The 17,674-nt window shown below is 36.0% G+C and overlaps 3 protein-coding genes across 5 annotated transcripts in view; 1 reads left to right on the top strand and 2 right to left on the bottom strand.

Annotated features, from left to right (window-relative positions):
• The window catches only part of LOC146531512 (uncharacterized), a 136,296-nt gene that overhangs the window by 2,963 nt on the left and 115,659 nt on the right, over window positions 1-17,674 (bottom strand). The window lies entirely within an intron of this gene.
• Cby (beta catenin antagonist chibby) lies at window positions 461-1,573 on the top strand. Its single transcript, XM_085197938.1, has 2 exons — window positions 461-691; window positions 1,292-1,573. Exons 1-2 carry the CDS (start codon window positions 508-510, stop codon window positions 1,501-1,503), a joined length of 396 nt encoding a protein of 131 aa, XP_085054064.1. The 5' UTR covers window positions 461-507; the 3' UTR covers window positions 1,504-1,573.
• Window positions 1,504-17,497, bottom strand: Top3alpha (topoisomerase 3-alpha). 3 transcript variants are annotated; one of them, XM_085197931.1, is made up of 15 exons: window positions 17,091-17,497; window positions 16,790-16,999; window positions 16,113-16,365; window positions 15,077-15,244; window positions 14,494-14,669; window positions 13,515-13,794; window positions 12,782-12,993; window positions 8,432-8,543; window positions 7,937-8,166; window positions 7,554-7,689; window positions 7,052-7,215; window positions 5,997-6,423; window positions 3,914-4,079; window positions 3,126-3,244; window positions 1,504-2,823 (listed from the first exon to the last, which is right to left on the bottom strand). In XM_085197931.1, the coding sequence occupies exons 1-15, from the start codon at window positions 17,268-17,270 to the stop codon at window positions 2,678-2,680; spliced, it is 2,979 nt and encodes a 992-aa protein (XP_085054057.1). In that variant the 5' UTR covers window positions 17,271-17,497; the 3' UTR covers window positions 1,504-2,677. The 3 variants fall into 3 exon arrangements, with proteins under 3 accessions (XP_085054057.1, XP_085054056.1, XP_085054058.1); XM_085197930.1 differs by having other exon boundaries at window positions 1,504-2,826; window positions 17,091-17,496; XM_085197932.1 differs by having other exon boundaries at window positions 1,504-2,825; window positions 3,137-3,244; window positions 17,091-17,496.

Raw genomic sequence — 17,674 nt, 5'->3', positions numbered from 1 at the left:
ATATTGCGTCACAAGTACCTACACTATTATCAAAAATAATCTTTACTTTATGTGTATTTATTCTTAAAATATAATAGACGAATAATAAAATATTTACATATTTCCAACTTTAACTTTACTTGGATGCATTTTTTTACTCTTTCCAAACTATTTCAGATCTTATTTTTTTTTATCTTTTAGATTTCTATATTACATTTATTTTTTAATCTTCATGCATTTTCTAGTAAAGGATGCAGAGAGAATGTAAGCAATGCTTTCGTCACTTTCTGCACAAATATAAAAAATTGCATGCATACTAATTTAACTCAAAACTAAGCTTAGAAATGAATTAGAATATAGGGAGCTATATAAAAGTTTTGTTTATGCCTATCAACGAAGTATACCTACATATAAACAGAAAGTTTTTTCATGGCAAGCATGGCAATGACACAATGAAATTAAAGACGTTGCCATAGCAACGAACTCTGAGTTTGACAACAATATCACATGTGTTAGTGAGGAGTAAAAATGCCTTTATTCAGTAATAAATTTTCACCCAAGACGATTCCTGTAAGAAAACAAGATACGGCAGTTATAAAAAACGAATTCGGCAGTGATTATGCATCTAAAGAGTTATCAATAGATATTGATCAACTCAAGCTGAAATTAGGTGACTTCGAACTGTCTTTTGAAGAGGGGCAATGGATTCCTGGTGCGTAAGCTTGTATAATTATTTTGTTCCTCCGTCTCTCTCTCAGCTTCACGCTGCATTCCGCAAAAAGCAGGGTAGGCAGAGGACGCCTAGTGTTAACACACTCCACTCGCCATTTTTCGCCGAATTCTGGAGATAATGCGTGTTGATTGGCGTAACTCCACAACGCGCTCTGCCTCGACATTAGAGGCAAGAATTAAAAACATTAAATATTTCCTCGATTTCAGTTTTATAAAAAATCATATTAGCTTCACGCTGTAGCAGGGTAGGCAGAGGGAACATAGTGTTAAGATACGTTCCCCACTTTCCTCCGAATTCTAGAGGCATTGTATGTTGAGTGGCGGAACTCAACGCCGTCTCGATACCAGAACGAAGAAATGAAGATATAAATGTAAACAAATATTTCATTTCCTCGAGTGGGAATCGAACCCACAACCGTCGCTTTACAGTCAAACCCTTGTGTTGCTACGCCACGACGGCCTCTATAATGGTCTCAATAATTACTTCAAAATATACATGTTATATACAGGTACGGCGTGATACTAAAAACATTTATATCCTATACAGCATTTATTTATGGCATTAAATATTTTAACACAGCGTCAGGCAGGGCGGGTGCTGCACACAAAGAAAATATACGCCTAAGAAAGGAATTAGAACAACTTGAAGAAGAAAACAATATGCTACGTTTGAAATTTGAAATTTTGTTAGACATGATGACAGACAAAACAGTGGAAGCGGAACAGCAAGAATTACAACGGGCTCAGAGCTTAGGATCATTGAAATCAAAGTCAAAGAAACAAAAATGGTAATTTTATTTAAAATAGAGAACTTTAATTGATATGTATAAAAATATAAATTACAATTACAATATGTACATTACTGAGAATATTCTTTATTATACAATAATAGCACATAAACTTATTAAGTTTTTAATAAAATTGCTTAGGGGCCAACACGTTAATCGCCACGAAACTTAATATCAGAAAAATTTTCACATGGGCCATGGTAACTGTATTAGAAAATATTGTTAAAAATGTATCACAGAATTTTTTTTTTCCAAAATTCCCGGAAAACACTATTTTTTATGTCACAGATACAGATATGACTGACATGGCCCTATATTAAAACTTTTTTTCTCGACAAGCCGTGACCGTCTTATATGTCTGTCATGGCTCATGTTGAAGTTCTTAGCATCAGACACATATGACTGACATGGTGATTAACGTGTTAAGTAATACTTAACTTATTTTTCTAAGTTTTTGGACCCTATAATATAGCTTACACTCTCCAGTGACCATTCTTTTTCGAAAAAAAAATTGTTTACAAAAGGAGAGGGGTTCCCCATTATCATTGTAATTTTTCAAGGCAGTTTCGTTACGTAACATTCGAACTCCGAAGGCCGAATCACGAGCGTTCTTGGACTGATCTCATTATAATAAAATATGAGAAACGATTTCATTCATACCTACGACCGTTTCTAAAATTCAATCAATTTCATTAATTCCATATCATTTCTCATATGAAATTCAAATAGAATATTTCAACAGACTGAGATCGAACCGAGAACGAACCGTGACTGCTACTATAGTGTTAATCCACAGTTTATGTGTAAAAATGCTTGAAATACTGAAAAGCCGCCACCCGTAAATCACGTCACGTGTCAAGTGACGTCAAATAAGGGTGGTTTGGAGTGAAAGTGAACTAAAAATTTCGTAACCAAAACTTATAGGATACTTCCCGTGGAGTTATGAAATTTGTGTAAGGCCTTAAAAATTACAACCTTATATTTGTACTTCATTTCATACAAAATGAGCAATTATTAAGCTTGTCAACTTTTATAAGTCATACTCCCCGTTGACCTACAATCATGAAATTGGTACGGAGACCTTAGTGAGCCAATATGTGACGACATTCTCACAAATGTGAGGGAAATTCGTTGTAAATAATTTATAGATGGCTCTTAAAATATAATAATAAAATTAATTAAGTATTGTTTGGACAGTTATTTCTAAAGTGTCCAGGTGTGTGGCACAGACTGCATTTGCGAGTAGTTCTAGTGTTGCCACTGTTGCCCCTCGTGATGCTGCGGGTCGAACCTCTGCCCCTGCCCCTATTGTTTCCAAAGTGTTCTCCTAAACAAAATATTTATTTATTACATATAATATTTTTTCCATAGCATCACCCTGAATACCGAACATAGCAAGACAGGGGAAACTTGGGAATCTAAAGTGAAGACACTCTGCTCCCATTAAAACATTTCGTTCCCCATTTTTCGCCGAATTTTAGCATTTATTTTTTAATGCCATATTTATTTTATTTTCCGCCCAGCGCGGTGTTGATTTCCGCCACTCAACCAACACGTAATGACAAAATTTGGTAGAAAGTGTTTCCTCTGCCTACCTAATTTAATATCTTTAGGTAAAAAAAATACCTGTATGAACCGTATTTGTTTCTTGGTCTGCCCATAGGAAGAAGTTACAACGATTCCTATCTTTTGAGCAGACATAGAATCGACGGCCTTTATTAGGCCCTTCTTTTACTACTGTTTTTCTGAAATAAAAACATTCATATAAAGATTAGGTGTAAAAATTAGTTGTAGGAATAAAATATCAAGGATAAACTCATTCAGCCACATTCATAAAAAAAAAATAGATTACATTACATAAAATTATCAAAATATTCATTTGAAAATAATACAAATATAATTCATTCATGAAAACAACGAAAATCATTAAAATATTTTCCATTTCTCAGTCCAGTAAAGCCCAGGCCTTCATTATTTTACAAAGTCTGCAAGTTTCTGTGTGACACTAAACACCCGTAAGGGAATATGGATCTTGGGTGGTAGTTACTTTGGCAGTTATTAGATAACTAAGATGCAAAAAATATTACCTAACTTTCTTTAAACTATAAAGCTCCTTTTTTTATATTTTCTTTGGAATCAGAAATTACGTTGTCCATTGCCAGACACTTAACATATTAGGATCAAATATTTTTTACATATTAGTATATTGAAATTGTCAATAAATTGGTCTTGCCAGTCACTACATGTAACTTTAGTATATTACATTCATAGTATATTACATGTGTATGGTATCTGACAGGGGGTTATAACCATACTGAATGGAAAAGGACTCTCTAAGACTAGAGGGTGCCCTCTGCTTATCCTGCTCTATACGGGATAGAGCGTCAAGCTAAGAAAGGGTTATCAAATCTTACTGTACGCTCGCCCAGCCGCAGTTACACTCAGGTATACTGCGAGTGCTCTCAGATTCGCTATTTTCACTCGGACTTGGGGTGTCAAATGGGTTCCTTGGACCTTCCAATGGGGGCCCCCATTGGAAAAAATTGCAGGCTTGAGTTTGACATTTGTAGTATTTTCTACCTGTAATTAATACACATTTTTTTATTATTGTACCTACAATTACATTACACATTTAGTAAGTAAATGTGAAAACGAAGCAGTGTAACAGAACTGACAAATACCAAGGTAAATAATTTTGATTTGTAGTGAATATACATATTAAAATTCTGTTCTGTTTCTTATTTTATGGCTTTTAGGCGTGCAAGTAGAGCACAGCTTATTTCGTCAATGCCAAGATTGGTCAATTAAAAATAAAGAAAGTATCACTTAAAAAACTGAATAAAACATATATAAAAATAGAAGGTCTAATTAGATAAATCACAACCTGACAAAAAATAATAAATGAAACAAACTAATATACAGTAAAACTAAATTAACAAAAACAGTATTAGTATAATCTATACCTAGGGTAGTTCACAGCTTAATTTTATTATGTCTAATATATTTACATCTATACTAATATAATAAAGCGGAAGAGTTTGTTTGTTTGTTTGTTTGTTTGTTTGTTTGAACGCTAAGATCTCTGGATCTACTGGTCCGATTTTCATTGTTTTTGTTTTGTATGAAAGCTGCATTCTTCAGAAGTGCTATAGGCTATATAACATTACATTACACATATATACTAATATATTTTAAAATACTTTCTAATTTGACATGCAATTTATTCTGCCATGTTAATAACAACCGTCGCGTCGCTACGCAACCGTTACCGCGACATTTTGACATTCATCCTTATGAAAATAAATATAATAGTCACTATTAACATTTTATCTAGATTGAAATTATAGTTTACTGTATAACATTCTAATAAATAATTAAGGAGATGTCACTGATTCCAAATGACCTAGCCTACGGGCGGCTCAGTATATCCGACGCGAACGGGCAGATGACGTTGACGGTTTTATAAATTTTCATACATTTTCGAACTATTGTAAATGTTTATGTAATTATTTGCTGTTTATAATTAATTTAAGCTACACTTTGGTTCTCTTCTTATTTTATTTGATATTGCCCGCTAAAATTATCCTGCTTAATAGAGAGAAATGTTGTTATTTCGTAGAGTCGATATCTATGTACGCACGCACGGAAAACTTTAGGTACTTTTTCTAATATTAAGAATATCTATCCTTTAGTTACTTTTAATCCTTTTGTTGGTTAATTTCAATAACTCAGATAATTTTTTCTAATAATGTGTATCTACTTATTATTCTTATTGATTATTAAACTTATATTTTCTTACTAATTCTATTGAAAATTGAAAATAATTTAATGAATATATTTAATAAATATTCTTATAGTTAAAGCAGGCGTAGCCGCGTCCGGGTCCACTAGTAAGAATATACAAAGTGGACGATAGTAAGATATATAAGATAATAAAAATAACCCTTATAAGATTTTAATAACTTCCAGTGTATTAAAGTTACGTAGGTAGTTAGTTAAGTATTATAAAATAAAAGTTCTAAGTAGAAAATTTTACTTAAACTTTCATATTGTAGGTATTTTGCAATGATAATACAATTTTACAAAAGGGAATTCCGTTCATTTAACATTTTTTTATTTCCACTTCATCATAACAAAAAATTCGAGGAAAAGTGAATTGTCAGTTAATCATATCCTGGTGAAATTAATTTACTTTACTACTAGTATTTAAGTAAATAAAACAAGGCAAGTGCGAGTCGACTTTAAAAATATCTCCACCAATTTCTTTTTCCTTGACTGATTATTAATAGTAAGTGGACAATATGTAATAATCGTTATGCACAGCACTTATTTATAATTCGCCGACGGAGCGCTATCTATCAATAAAAAATATTTTAAAAAAAGGACTTCGTGGGCGTGAACTAGCAAATCGGGCTTTTTATTATGTTATAAGTTTAGGGTTAACCATTTGTAATGAAAGATTCCTAGACTATAAATATAAAAAAAAAGAATACTGACCTGCATTTTCGTTTTGCTGCCTTGACGTATACTGTACAGCTGGTTGATGACATTTACAGACCACCGCATTGCCATCCAGTATATCTGCAGTAGCATTTGAAGATGAACCTCGACTCCATAGACTTGTTTGATCTCTATTTACTCCCGAGTTATTGCTATTAGTACGAGGATTTGGACGAGGTAGATTAGTATTGGTTGGTACTACTGTCGGTCGGTTGGTAGTAGTGTATGGTTGATCGTATTGGTTGATACGTATGGTTGTATTGGTTGATACGTTAGTGTTTGTATTATTGGTCCGTACAATTCCAAGTATGTCGTTGAGCATGGCGTCGCAACCACCTATACAACCAACGTAAGGCGGTGGATACATATGGCTTATTGAACTATTACTCCATTCTATTTTGACTTTCTTGTTTGTTGGACCGCACTGGAAATGTCATTATGATTAATATAAATGTTTACTATAATTTGTTAATATGACATAACTTTAATATAAATAAAGGGTGTTGAAGTATAAGCAAATGAAAACTGCATTGCTTTCAAATGAATCATTACATTAATAACAATTCAAATTCAAAAAGCACTACAGTAATGATAATTATTATTGTAACTGCCATCATAAATAGATACACACTATTTTTTTGCCTCTAATCCCTATATTAAGTGGGTTACTGTGATTACAACCCTTAGGGAAAAGATTTTTTTTCTTAGAATCTATTGAAGATATCTTTGTGAAATTTAAATTGAATTCCTTAAACTCTATCATTATATAAGTTCATTGCATTTACATACTTATCATAGTTTCCTAATTTTGAGGTATATTCCAATACTTTGGTATTTTTTTACTTATAGTATAGATAGGTAACCACTTAGACATTAATTCACGAAGTAGTATTTGTATAGGCCCTCAAAATATAAACTTAAATATTGTAACAATTCACAACATCCAAAATAATGAAAAAAAATCTGTTTATATTTCACAAACACATCATTAATGATAATTAATCAAGAAAAAAAAACCACTAAAGATTGTAAAAAAAAAAAATACTATTTACCGTGGAACATGATTCTGGCAATACTTCCACATTTTTCACAATAGATTTCAACCAGAATGCCTTCTTGCACTGCGGGTAAGAGACGCAACCGACATATATTGAACTTTCATCATTTTTTTTTCTCCTTACATACATATCTGCCCCACACGATGGACATTTCGTTACTGAAATAACGCAATTAATTGAAGAAATTAAATATAAAATAATAAATTAAATTAGACTTGAAGTCGTTGAGGCTCGACGTCTGACTGTAAACGTGACAGTTGTGGGTTCAATTTTGCACTAGAAGAAACGAATTATTTTCATTTCTTAAGAAGAATAAGCGCGGCGTTGAGTTCCGCCAGTCAACATGTAATGTCCCTTTCGTGTACATTTATTACATGTTTTTCAAAACATATTTTTCATCGCTCTCTCTCTCTGAGATATCTTTACCTTACGTTACTCTTAATTGTGTTTCACATTTTAGGTATAATAAAAAAATACTGATGAGATAATTAGTTACCTGGTCGGTAGTTATCAAAATTATTATTACTATTACTATTATAAGTAGCAGGGACATTCAGTGTTCGAGATATGGCAGCATCTAATTTTTCAGCTTCCGCTTGCAGTTTTAAAAATTTACTCTTATATATAGCTATCTGAAAATGTTAAATAACGAGGATTACTTTTTGTACTATGAGCAATAATTATAAATTAGATAGTTAGGTAAGATTCTTTTGGTATAATCTGGTGCTACTATATAAACTGCGTAGAGTTCCGCCACTCAAAACGCGGAGAAATCGCTCAAAGTGGAGAACGTAGTGTCTTAATAGGAACGGAGTGTCTTAACACTAAGTTTCCAGGCTCCCTCGACTTAAAACAAACAAACAAAATAAACCAACAAACCTGTTGTCTAAGCACAATTTCCGGACGTTTCTTCTCTTCACATATATCCTTCAAATCCGCCTCGAGACCAGCTCTTAGGTCCGGGGTGTGTAGCTGCAGTTCCATATCCTCGTACCCTCGCACCAGCCCCATACCCAATTCTGTCGGCACGAAGTATATGTTGTTCTCTAGAGCTGCGTAGTGCCGTGTTTTTATTGTCTCTATATGTTCAGCATGGGTTGCGTCGGTGCCTGTAATTAGATTTGTAATCTTTTAATATTAAGAATTAATTTATTTTAGCTTCATGCTGTATCATGCACTTAGTCAGAATCGTAGGCAGAGGGTACTTGGGAACCTAGTGTTAAAATACTGCGTTTCTTAGTTTTTCTCGTTCCGTTCTCAAACGCCTACATACACATAAACTGACACGTCAAACTTAAAACATTCCTTTGTTTTTGTCGGGGGAAAAGTAAAAAAAGATAAAAACGGAAGTTGTACGTAATTTATAATACTTACCAATACAATGTTTTTCCATTAAAGCAATGAGGTCAGCCTCTGTTAAGAGATTAGGTGGAGATGTCTCACCATTTATCATATCGATGGAAGTAGGATCGAACATTTGCCCAGTCTATTTAAAAGAAACACATATATTTTAACAATTTTAAAGTGAACATTTTTTTTAACCCAAACTTAGGAAAGAAAAACACTTTTTTGGAAAACATAAAAAAGTCCTAGTGTGGGATAACACTTTCAAATGATAAGAATATTGAATAAATAGAATAATAAAATGCCAAATGATAATTCTGTGCAATTTTCTTTGAGTACCGGAAATATGTAAAAATATCAGTATAGAGATTCTTTATATTGTATAAATTAGTCATAAGAGGTGTATAAGAATTTTAATCTTCTTCTTCTTCTTCTTCCTCCTGGCATTAATCCCGGCTAATTGCCAGGGTCTGCCTTCCTACACAACCTACTCCACTTTGCACGATCTTTTGCATCCTCGGTGGTTAGACCATTGGCTCTCATGTCCTGCATCACGACATCCAACCAGCGCTTCCTTGGGCGTCCGGGAGGTCGCACCCCAGGGACTGGTATAGCAAGGCACTTGCGTCCGACGTAGTTCTTAGGCCGGCGCGTAACGTGGCCAAACCATCTCAAACGACTCTCTTGGAGCTTATCCGCTACGTCACGGACCCCAAGACTACCTCGAATGAATGTGTTGCGTATGCGGTCAGACCGCGTTACGCCGCACATCCACCTCAGCATCTTCATTTCCGTGACGTGAAGCTCCTGAGTGTGCCGAGATAGTGCTGGCCAACATTCGCTGCCGTATAAAAGAACCGGTCGGACGATGCTCTTGTATATCAGCCCCTTGAGCTTGGGCGGTATTCTGCGGTCGCAGACCACACCAGTGACCTCCCGCCATTTGGCCCAGGCAGCGCTTATCCGGCCATGGACATCGTGGTCGATGCCTCCAGACTCGTGCATAACGGATCCAAGGTACCTGAACTTCTCCGACTTAACGGCTGGCTCAGGACCTATAAGGATGGTGCTCGAGTCCCGGCTCCCGCAGGCCATGTACTCTGTCTTCGATACATTTAGTTTAAGACCGCCGTTCTCAAGCGTACCCTTCCAGAGGTTCACTTTACGCTCCAGCGTCAGTCGGTTCTCGGCAATGAGTGCTATGTCGTCGGCATACATCATCAGCCATGGAGGCTGGTCCTGGATGTGAGCCGAGACAGTATCGAGCACTACATTGAATAAGAACGGACTAAGAGCCGAGCCCTGGTGAACCCCCACCGTAATCGGGAAGGGTCTAGTGTCGCCAACAGCAGTCCTAACCATAGAAGCGGAATCGTGGTACATGTCTCTGATAATCTCAATATAGGCCTCAGGGATCCCTTTGGATCGCAATGCCCACCAGATACACTGACGAGGCACACAGTCAAAGGCCTTCTGCAGATCTAAAAAGGCCACATGCAGAGCTCTCCTTTTTTCCCTTTATGCCTCCATCAAAGTTCTGAGGGCGAAAATGGCGTCCATGGTGCCCGATCCTGGCTGAAATCCATATTGAGACTCAGAGACAGTACACTCTCGGCGGAGCCTGAGCTCGATCATGCGCTCGAAGAGCTTCATGGTATGACTCATAAGCTTAATGCCCCTATAACTACCACAATCTTGAACACTGCCCCTTCCTTTGTAAATAGGGGTAATGAAGCTAAGCCGCCACTGATGCGGCATCTTACCAGTGTTCAAGATATGGTTAAAAAGGTCAGTAAGCATGAGCACACCAAGAGAGCCCAACGATTTCCACGCTTCGATCGGAATGTCGTCAGGTCCCACCGCTTTTCCGTTCTTCATGCGTCGAAGGCAATTACGTGTTTCGTCAAGGGTTATTGGGGCAATAAGTCCGAGGTTAGGCGGTGGGTCGTGATGAAGACTGCATGGGTGCTGAGTATTCAGCAACTCCTGGAAGTAGCTTCTCCACCTCTCCTTCACAGAGGCATGACTACAGAGCAGCGTGCCCTGGGAATCTTTGACGCAAAGACATTTTGCGATATCTTGCGTCACTTTATCCCGGGAACGTGCCAGTTTGTAAATGAGCTTCTGCCCCTCCACAGTTTCAAGTTTATCATACAATGGTGACAAACTTTTACTGCGGGCTCTGGCTACAGCTCTTTTACAGGCACGTTTAGCTACTGTGTACTCCAGTCTGTCTTCAGGAGAGTTGGATTCCTGCCACTTCTTAAAGGCAGCCTTCTTTTCACGAGTCACCTCCTGCACCTCGTCATTCCACCACCATGTCTCCTTGTCGATGACACGTCCTCCCCTAGAAAGGCCAAGAACTCGCCTGCCCGCCGCAGTGATTGCCGACTGAGCCCGATCCCAAGCATCCTGAGCAGTCTCGGTGTTCGTCGAAATATCGTGACTTTTCACCTCTGCCAGGAAGTCGGTCTGCATCGGTCCATTCAGCAACCACCACTTGATCCGAGGCCTACGTTTCTCGGCTACTTTCTTTTTCGGAGTGACGTTAAAGTCCATGACAAGAAGACGATGTTGGGCCGTTAGGCTTTCGCCTGGAATGACCTTACAGTTAGTTACCCTGCCCATATGACACCGTCTGGTCAATAAGTAGTCTATTTGAGTTGAGTGGGACCCGCTCTTATACGTGATAAGGTGCTGAGAATTCTTTTGGAAGAACGTATTCACGACGGCCAGATCAGACGCAATACAGGTTCTCAGAATGTTTTCTCCCTCTGCATTGCGAAGACCGTGCCCAAAACCCCCGTGAACACGTTCATACGGCTCAGCAGCCTTACCGACGTGCCCGTTCAAGTCCCCCCCAACTAAGACCACTTCGGTAGACGGCACAGCAAGTAGCACCCCTTCATACTGCTCCCAGAATGTCTCCTTTTCGGCCGCGCTACATCCCGCCTGGGGAGCATAGGCACTGATTAAGTTTGTGATAACGCCCTCAATCAGTACCCTCACTCGCATCAAGCGGTCGGAGCGACGGTCAACTTCAAGGAGCCCATTCTGAAGCTCTTCAGAAAGCACTACCGCTACACCGTTTCTACCCGAAGGTGACCCAGTGTATATAAGCCGGTAACCCTGTCCGATGTTACGGGACTTATTGCCCTTCCAGCGAGTTTCCTGGAGGAAAGCACACTGGACCCGACGTCTCATGAGTACATCTGCGAGTTCCCTGCATCGTCCGGTTAGAGAGCCAATATTCCACGTTGCAAAGCGGAGTTTTCGTCTGGGTACTTGCGTCTTTAACCGTGCCCGTACTTGACACGGTAGCCCTTGCCCACTTGTCGCAGGTGTAGGGCGATGTGCCTGCGCGTCGTTTTGCGGCGACGCCCTAGCCGTACCCAGTCTTTTCTTAGTCCGTTTCATGTACTGGCGGTTTGCGGTTTTCGTGGAGCGACTGCCGTCTGACCTCCAAACCCCTTTGTGGGGAAAACCGAAGGGAGAGGAAAATAGAAGGGTAGGATAGGAAAAGGAAGGAGGGAGCTAAGGAAGGAGGAGAGGGGGGGGGGACACCATTCTTACGGACTGGATGAGGATATAAGAGTGGCGGCTCGAGGATCCGGGGTCGCGTACCCGTATGCCCACAAACCAATATCGGACAGATATTAGTCTGGACACCCTCTGGACTAAAAAAGTAGTAAAGTGTATAAGAATTTTAATGTATCTCGATAAAAACGTATGTCAGAGCGCTAGGATGATATACAAGAGATGCAGGTTCATATCTTGCTACGTTAATTGGTTTATGTCTTCTAAAAGGAATACAAAATATATTTTTAATATAAAATAATTCAGCTGATATTGGTTAACTGACATAAAACACTATTTCACAATGCCACTTTTATGCAGTGGCGTAGCTAGGGGGTGCGAGCGGTGCGGTTGCACCGGGCATCACTAGGAAAAGGGGCATCAAAGTCGACGATTACTTTGTGTTTTTCTTTGTTTTTTTAGACTTTAGACCATTTTAAAGGGCATCAAGTCCCCTAAGCCGCACCGGGCATCAACATCGACGATCACGTTTTTTTTTTTAGAAGTCATCAAAGTCGACGTTCACGTTTTTTTTTTTAGAACTCATCAAAGTCGACGATCACGTTTTTTTTTTTAGAACTCATCAAAGTCGACGAGCATTTTGTTTTTTTTTAGACCTTAGACATTTTAAAGGGCATCAAATGTCCTAAGCCGCACCGGGCAGCAAATACCCTAGCTACGCCACTGCGTTTATGCAACCAAACTGGAGAAGAAAAAATATTAAGAATATGTTAATATAGGAACATATTTTAAATTCCCCTAATTCGGTTATGAACTTAGAACTAACATAAAATGACATATTACCTGATACGCGTGTATTTCCTTCGATGACCACTTATCATAAGGATATACTTCTAAGTAATTCCTTTCCGTGATAAGAAGACCACTTGCATTGAAACGTTCGTTGGACACTTCTATAGACACCGTGGTCTCTTGGCCTTGTGCATCTTTAGAACAACAAGCCAGAAACGATCTGACCACCAGTTCATATACACGCTGTTCGTCGCCCGAAAGACCTAGAAAAATATTATATTTTTTTCTTTTTCGACATACGGGATATCTCGATAACTTAATTCACAAACCAGCTAATGCTATCTCCGTTTACAAGATGCCGAAAAGTGGTAGATATATCATACAGCGTGTTTTTAAACACGCTATGAAATCATCATATTATCAAATAATTAATAAAATTATCGTTGTAAAACAATTTGTTAAGAATGACGCACACAGACACTAATCTATCAAAGAGACAACGCCGCTTTTTGTGATTGAAAGAGGCAGATTGGCCACGTTTAGTACTATTATTGTAATACATAGTAGGTGTAGTAGGTGTTTACACGTGTTTATGCGGGATACAGGTGTGCGGGTGTTAAGTTAAAAAATAATATAAAAACTACTTTTCAAAAATGTTTGTGCAAATTACGATAGTGTATCTAGACATCTATATATGTATAGCGAATGCCTTAACACTAGGTTCCATCTGCCTACCTTGCTGTGTTCGGGATACAGCGTAAAGCTGATTTAAAACCGTACTTACTAGCAGAATATTTAGTGGGATGTATAGGGGGATGGGCGCCATCATTCTTATTGCCTTTTCGAGGATTAGGTCCTTCTTCAAGAACTCTTTGGGCAAAGCCACCCCACCTTTGGTCCTCTGCTTGAAGTCTTATCAATTGATCTAGTTTTATTTCCTTAGCATATTCATTTGTTTCCGTTCGAGGGTAACTTATTAAACCCGCTGTATATAATTTTTCTGCTATTTTCATTGTCTCCTTGGCATTTATTCTTAGTTTTGTCGATGATAATTTTTCTAGTTGCTAAATATTTTTAATTTAGGTTAGTTTGCTTTATTTTTTATGTTATTTATTAAAAGTGTTTAACATTGAAATGAAATTTTTATTATTGTATCAAATGACTTGAACTATGACTTATTTATTTAATGACTTATTTTTTAACTTTACGGAACCTAGTTTTAAGATAAACCAGAGAGGTAAATGTTAAATATTACATCCCCCGAGAGAGAATCGAACCCACAACCGTCACGTTTACAGTCGCACGCTTGTGCTTCTGCACCACTACAATCACAATAATTAATAACACTTAAAAATTTACAACACACTTTATTATAATATATTATCTTTATACTTATTACAACATATATTTAATCCATTACTAACGCCCAATATTAATAATGTATCTCCTATCTCTAGTTAACGTCTATCTCGTACTGTCCGACATGTCTATCCAATCACTAACCTGCATGCCTACCTCCATCTCTGTCTATTTCAAGCTATGGTAGCAATTTTTGGATTAGGATTGATTATTAACATTGGGCGTAAGTCTATCAAGACTATTGTTTCATAAAGCATAATAGTAATATTTAAGGAAAGGGAATGTTTAATATTTTTTTTAAATTTCCTTGCTCGGGTAACAAGGCAAAGCACGGCGTTGAGTTCCGCCACTTATACAAGAATTATACAAACATATTTAACGAATATAATTAAAATAAACCTTACTATTGTATCCATAGGTAGGGGTCTCCATTTGGACTTAGGTTTTGTTGTCACATTGATAACTTTAGCTCGTGGATTTTCAGAGCACATTGTATAAAATAATTGACAAGCATCTTGGTCAAACAGTCTCACTCGCTCCCATAAAAAATCTACACTTAAATCATTTTTTGTATCATTAACTGTAAACAAAAGGCTTAACATTATATACTGTCAATAATTTTTTTTTTTAGTTTAACGCACGAGAGGGGCGGTGCGGGGCTAACGAAGTATATTAACACTATGTTTCCACGGCTTACTCTGCTATATGCGAGATACAGCGTGAAGCTGAAAAAAAAATCCTAATAAATATTAAAAGCTGATGAGCGTGATGTTTAACATGGCAGATATAGGTTCAATATGGACTTGTATGAATTATTTAATATCGCTCTGGTAGCACGATAATGTGCGTTGAGCCCCACCAGACTACATGCAATGTCTTGAAAATTCAGCGGGTGGTGAACAGAAAGTCTTAACACTAAGTTCACTAAACCTTTATGCCGGCCAAACAAAAAAACAAAAAAAAATAAAATTGCTTGTGTGAACATACCCTTGATTTTCCAAAATGGTTCCTTAATGAAATTAGCTCTCGCTTTATATCTTTCTACAACAAATCCCAAAGTTGGTATCTGACACGACCCATAACTTACAACTCCACTGCGTAAGCCAGGGAACGTGTTTTGTAATCTCACAGTTTGAAACCTTGTAAACGAAGCACCTACAAACAAACAATATTATACCAAGTTAAACAAAGACAAATTATACGAATCTAAAAGCGACGGTTTTGGGTTCGATTCCCACTTGACAGAATTTAATATTTTCTTTCCTGGCTCTGACAATGATGCTGATCTGACAAAGCATGGCATTGAGATCCACCAGTCAATATGTGTATTTATATTTGATTATTATGTATTTATGTTTGTGTATATATATTTAATATCTTATTAGTTTGTATATATTATATTGTATTTATTATATATATCTGTATGTATTTTGAAAATTGATATATATATATATATATATATATATATCAATTTTTTCAATTATATCTATATTTTAAACTTTTTGCACACCTACACATTTTGATATCCCACATGACAGGTTGGCTGGTAGAAAATGCTTCTTAGCGTTAAGCCCACCTATTGTACATTTTATTTTTTTTATTTTTTGTGCAATAAAGAATATAAATAAATAAATAAATAAAATGCGCAATGCCATAAGAATGTCGAATGTGAGGAACAAAAGTGATTTAACACTAGGTTTTCCCTACCTACCTATATGTGATATACAGGATGAAACTAAAAACAAATATTGTTAATTTTATTTAAATCAGTTTATAAATAAAAAAATATGTCAACATAAAATATTTAATGCAATAATATTGCTATAACACAAATTTTTTTTGAATTGACTGAAATTTTAGTTTTCAATGTATGGATGTTGTTTTTAAAATGAGGTTATTAGGTTATTAAAAAAAGAGTAATTGTATAGTACAAGCAGGTAAAGCCACTAGCAGTTCAATAGTAATAGATAAAATTATTTAATGTAAAAAAAAATATTTCTATATATAACTTTTGCTACATTACCTATCCTTAAATCTAATTCTTGTCTAACATCCACAGCATCACTAATATTCTTATTAGGTTGTCCCAGGTTCTGCAATGCCCTATATACTGACACAGAAGTGATTTCAGAAAACTTTGCTCTATAAATTTGTAAATTTGGCTTAATCATTTTACATACATCTATTATCTCAAACCCAATGTTTTCTCCTTCTCTATCACAATCAGTCCATATTATAAGGCCATTACAAGATCTCACTTCTCTCTCCAGTGTTTGCTGAAAGGACATAAGGGATATTTATCTAAAAATAAATAATAATAACACACAAATATTTTTAATTTGCATCCATATTTCAAATTGTTTGTGAAATAGAAAAATAGAAACACAAGATTATTTCTATTATTATCTTCCCTTTTCTGTGCCTAAGCTATGGTAAAATATTTTTAACATTTTAAGTGTTCTTGCACACTTAAAAAAAATTCTAATTAAAAAAAAGGAAAAAAAACAAGTTGTAATCAGTGTATAAGAATTTCAACATAGCTTGATGAGAAAACAGGTTTCCAATAGGAGTGAGTTTGCAGACCACTACATTGAATTTTTTAATGTTTTCTAAATAAATATTTTAGGTGAATTATATCTGTCAGGCTTGGCATGGGCTGTGCTATGCTAACTACTATAAGGAATATATTTAAATAGTAACCTTTATATTTTTTCTGTCATCAGGACAACTTTTGATTACTTCTGCATCAAAAAGAGTTACAGGATCACATCGTGTCTTCCATTCAAACTGGGGTGGAAATTTACATTCTAGTAAGTGTCCAGATACAGAAGTCATCACCATTTTACATTTTTGTTGCATAAACTCCGCTTCAAATTCATATATTTTATTATATTTTGAAAGTCCTTCTCTCTATAAAAAATACTCATATTCAAACAGTTGTTGTTGGCGTAATAGAATGAAGTGTTAGCTCAATAGTCAATATTTTTTTCCTAAAACTTACTCTATTTGAGGTTCCTCTAGAAAGATATTGAGCTATATTTTTGGCGGCATCATTTTTTTCAGCTACATTTAAGTACTTGCTCTTATGCATTTTAAAACTTAATATAATGTATTTATTTGTAAATAAACGAAAACTATTTTTGTGTCCAACATCAAAGACACTCCGTAAAAAATGTTTCATATTTTACATGAGTTCATCTGTTTTTATTCGCTATAAAACTTAACTTTTCACAAGCATTTGAAACTAACTATATCTCATGATAAAGATAAAATATAGAATTGAAAATTTAAAATATCGGGTTAGTTATTATATTTTACGTAACTATTAACAAGCACTTATTTAATTACACTTTTCGAATAGGTTTCATAATTTTTATGTTTTGAGTTTTGAACAATGTTTCTAAGACAACTGTCAAATGTGAAACTTGTCAGTGTCAAGAACAAAATACAAACATTTATACGCATAGTTAATGAGCTAAAATATATAAAACAAAATTCTTAGTGTATCATTTCATTATTAATTCAGAATAAATAAAGACTTAAAGCCATTTTCAATTCAAAAATACATATATTTTCATATGACAT

The sequence above is a fragment of the Heliconius melpomene genome, chromosome 15 (genome assembly GCF_056956725.1).
Source record: "Heliconius melpomene rosina isolate 202511_hmr_F chromosome 15, ASM5695672v1, whole genome shotgun sequence".
Lineage (NCBI taxonomy): Eukaryota > Metazoa > Arthropoda > Insecta > Lepidoptera > Nymphalidae > Heliconius > Heliconius melpomene.
Note: the sequence above shows the minus strand (reverse complement) of the source record. Positions and strands in the feature narration are given on the sequence as shown.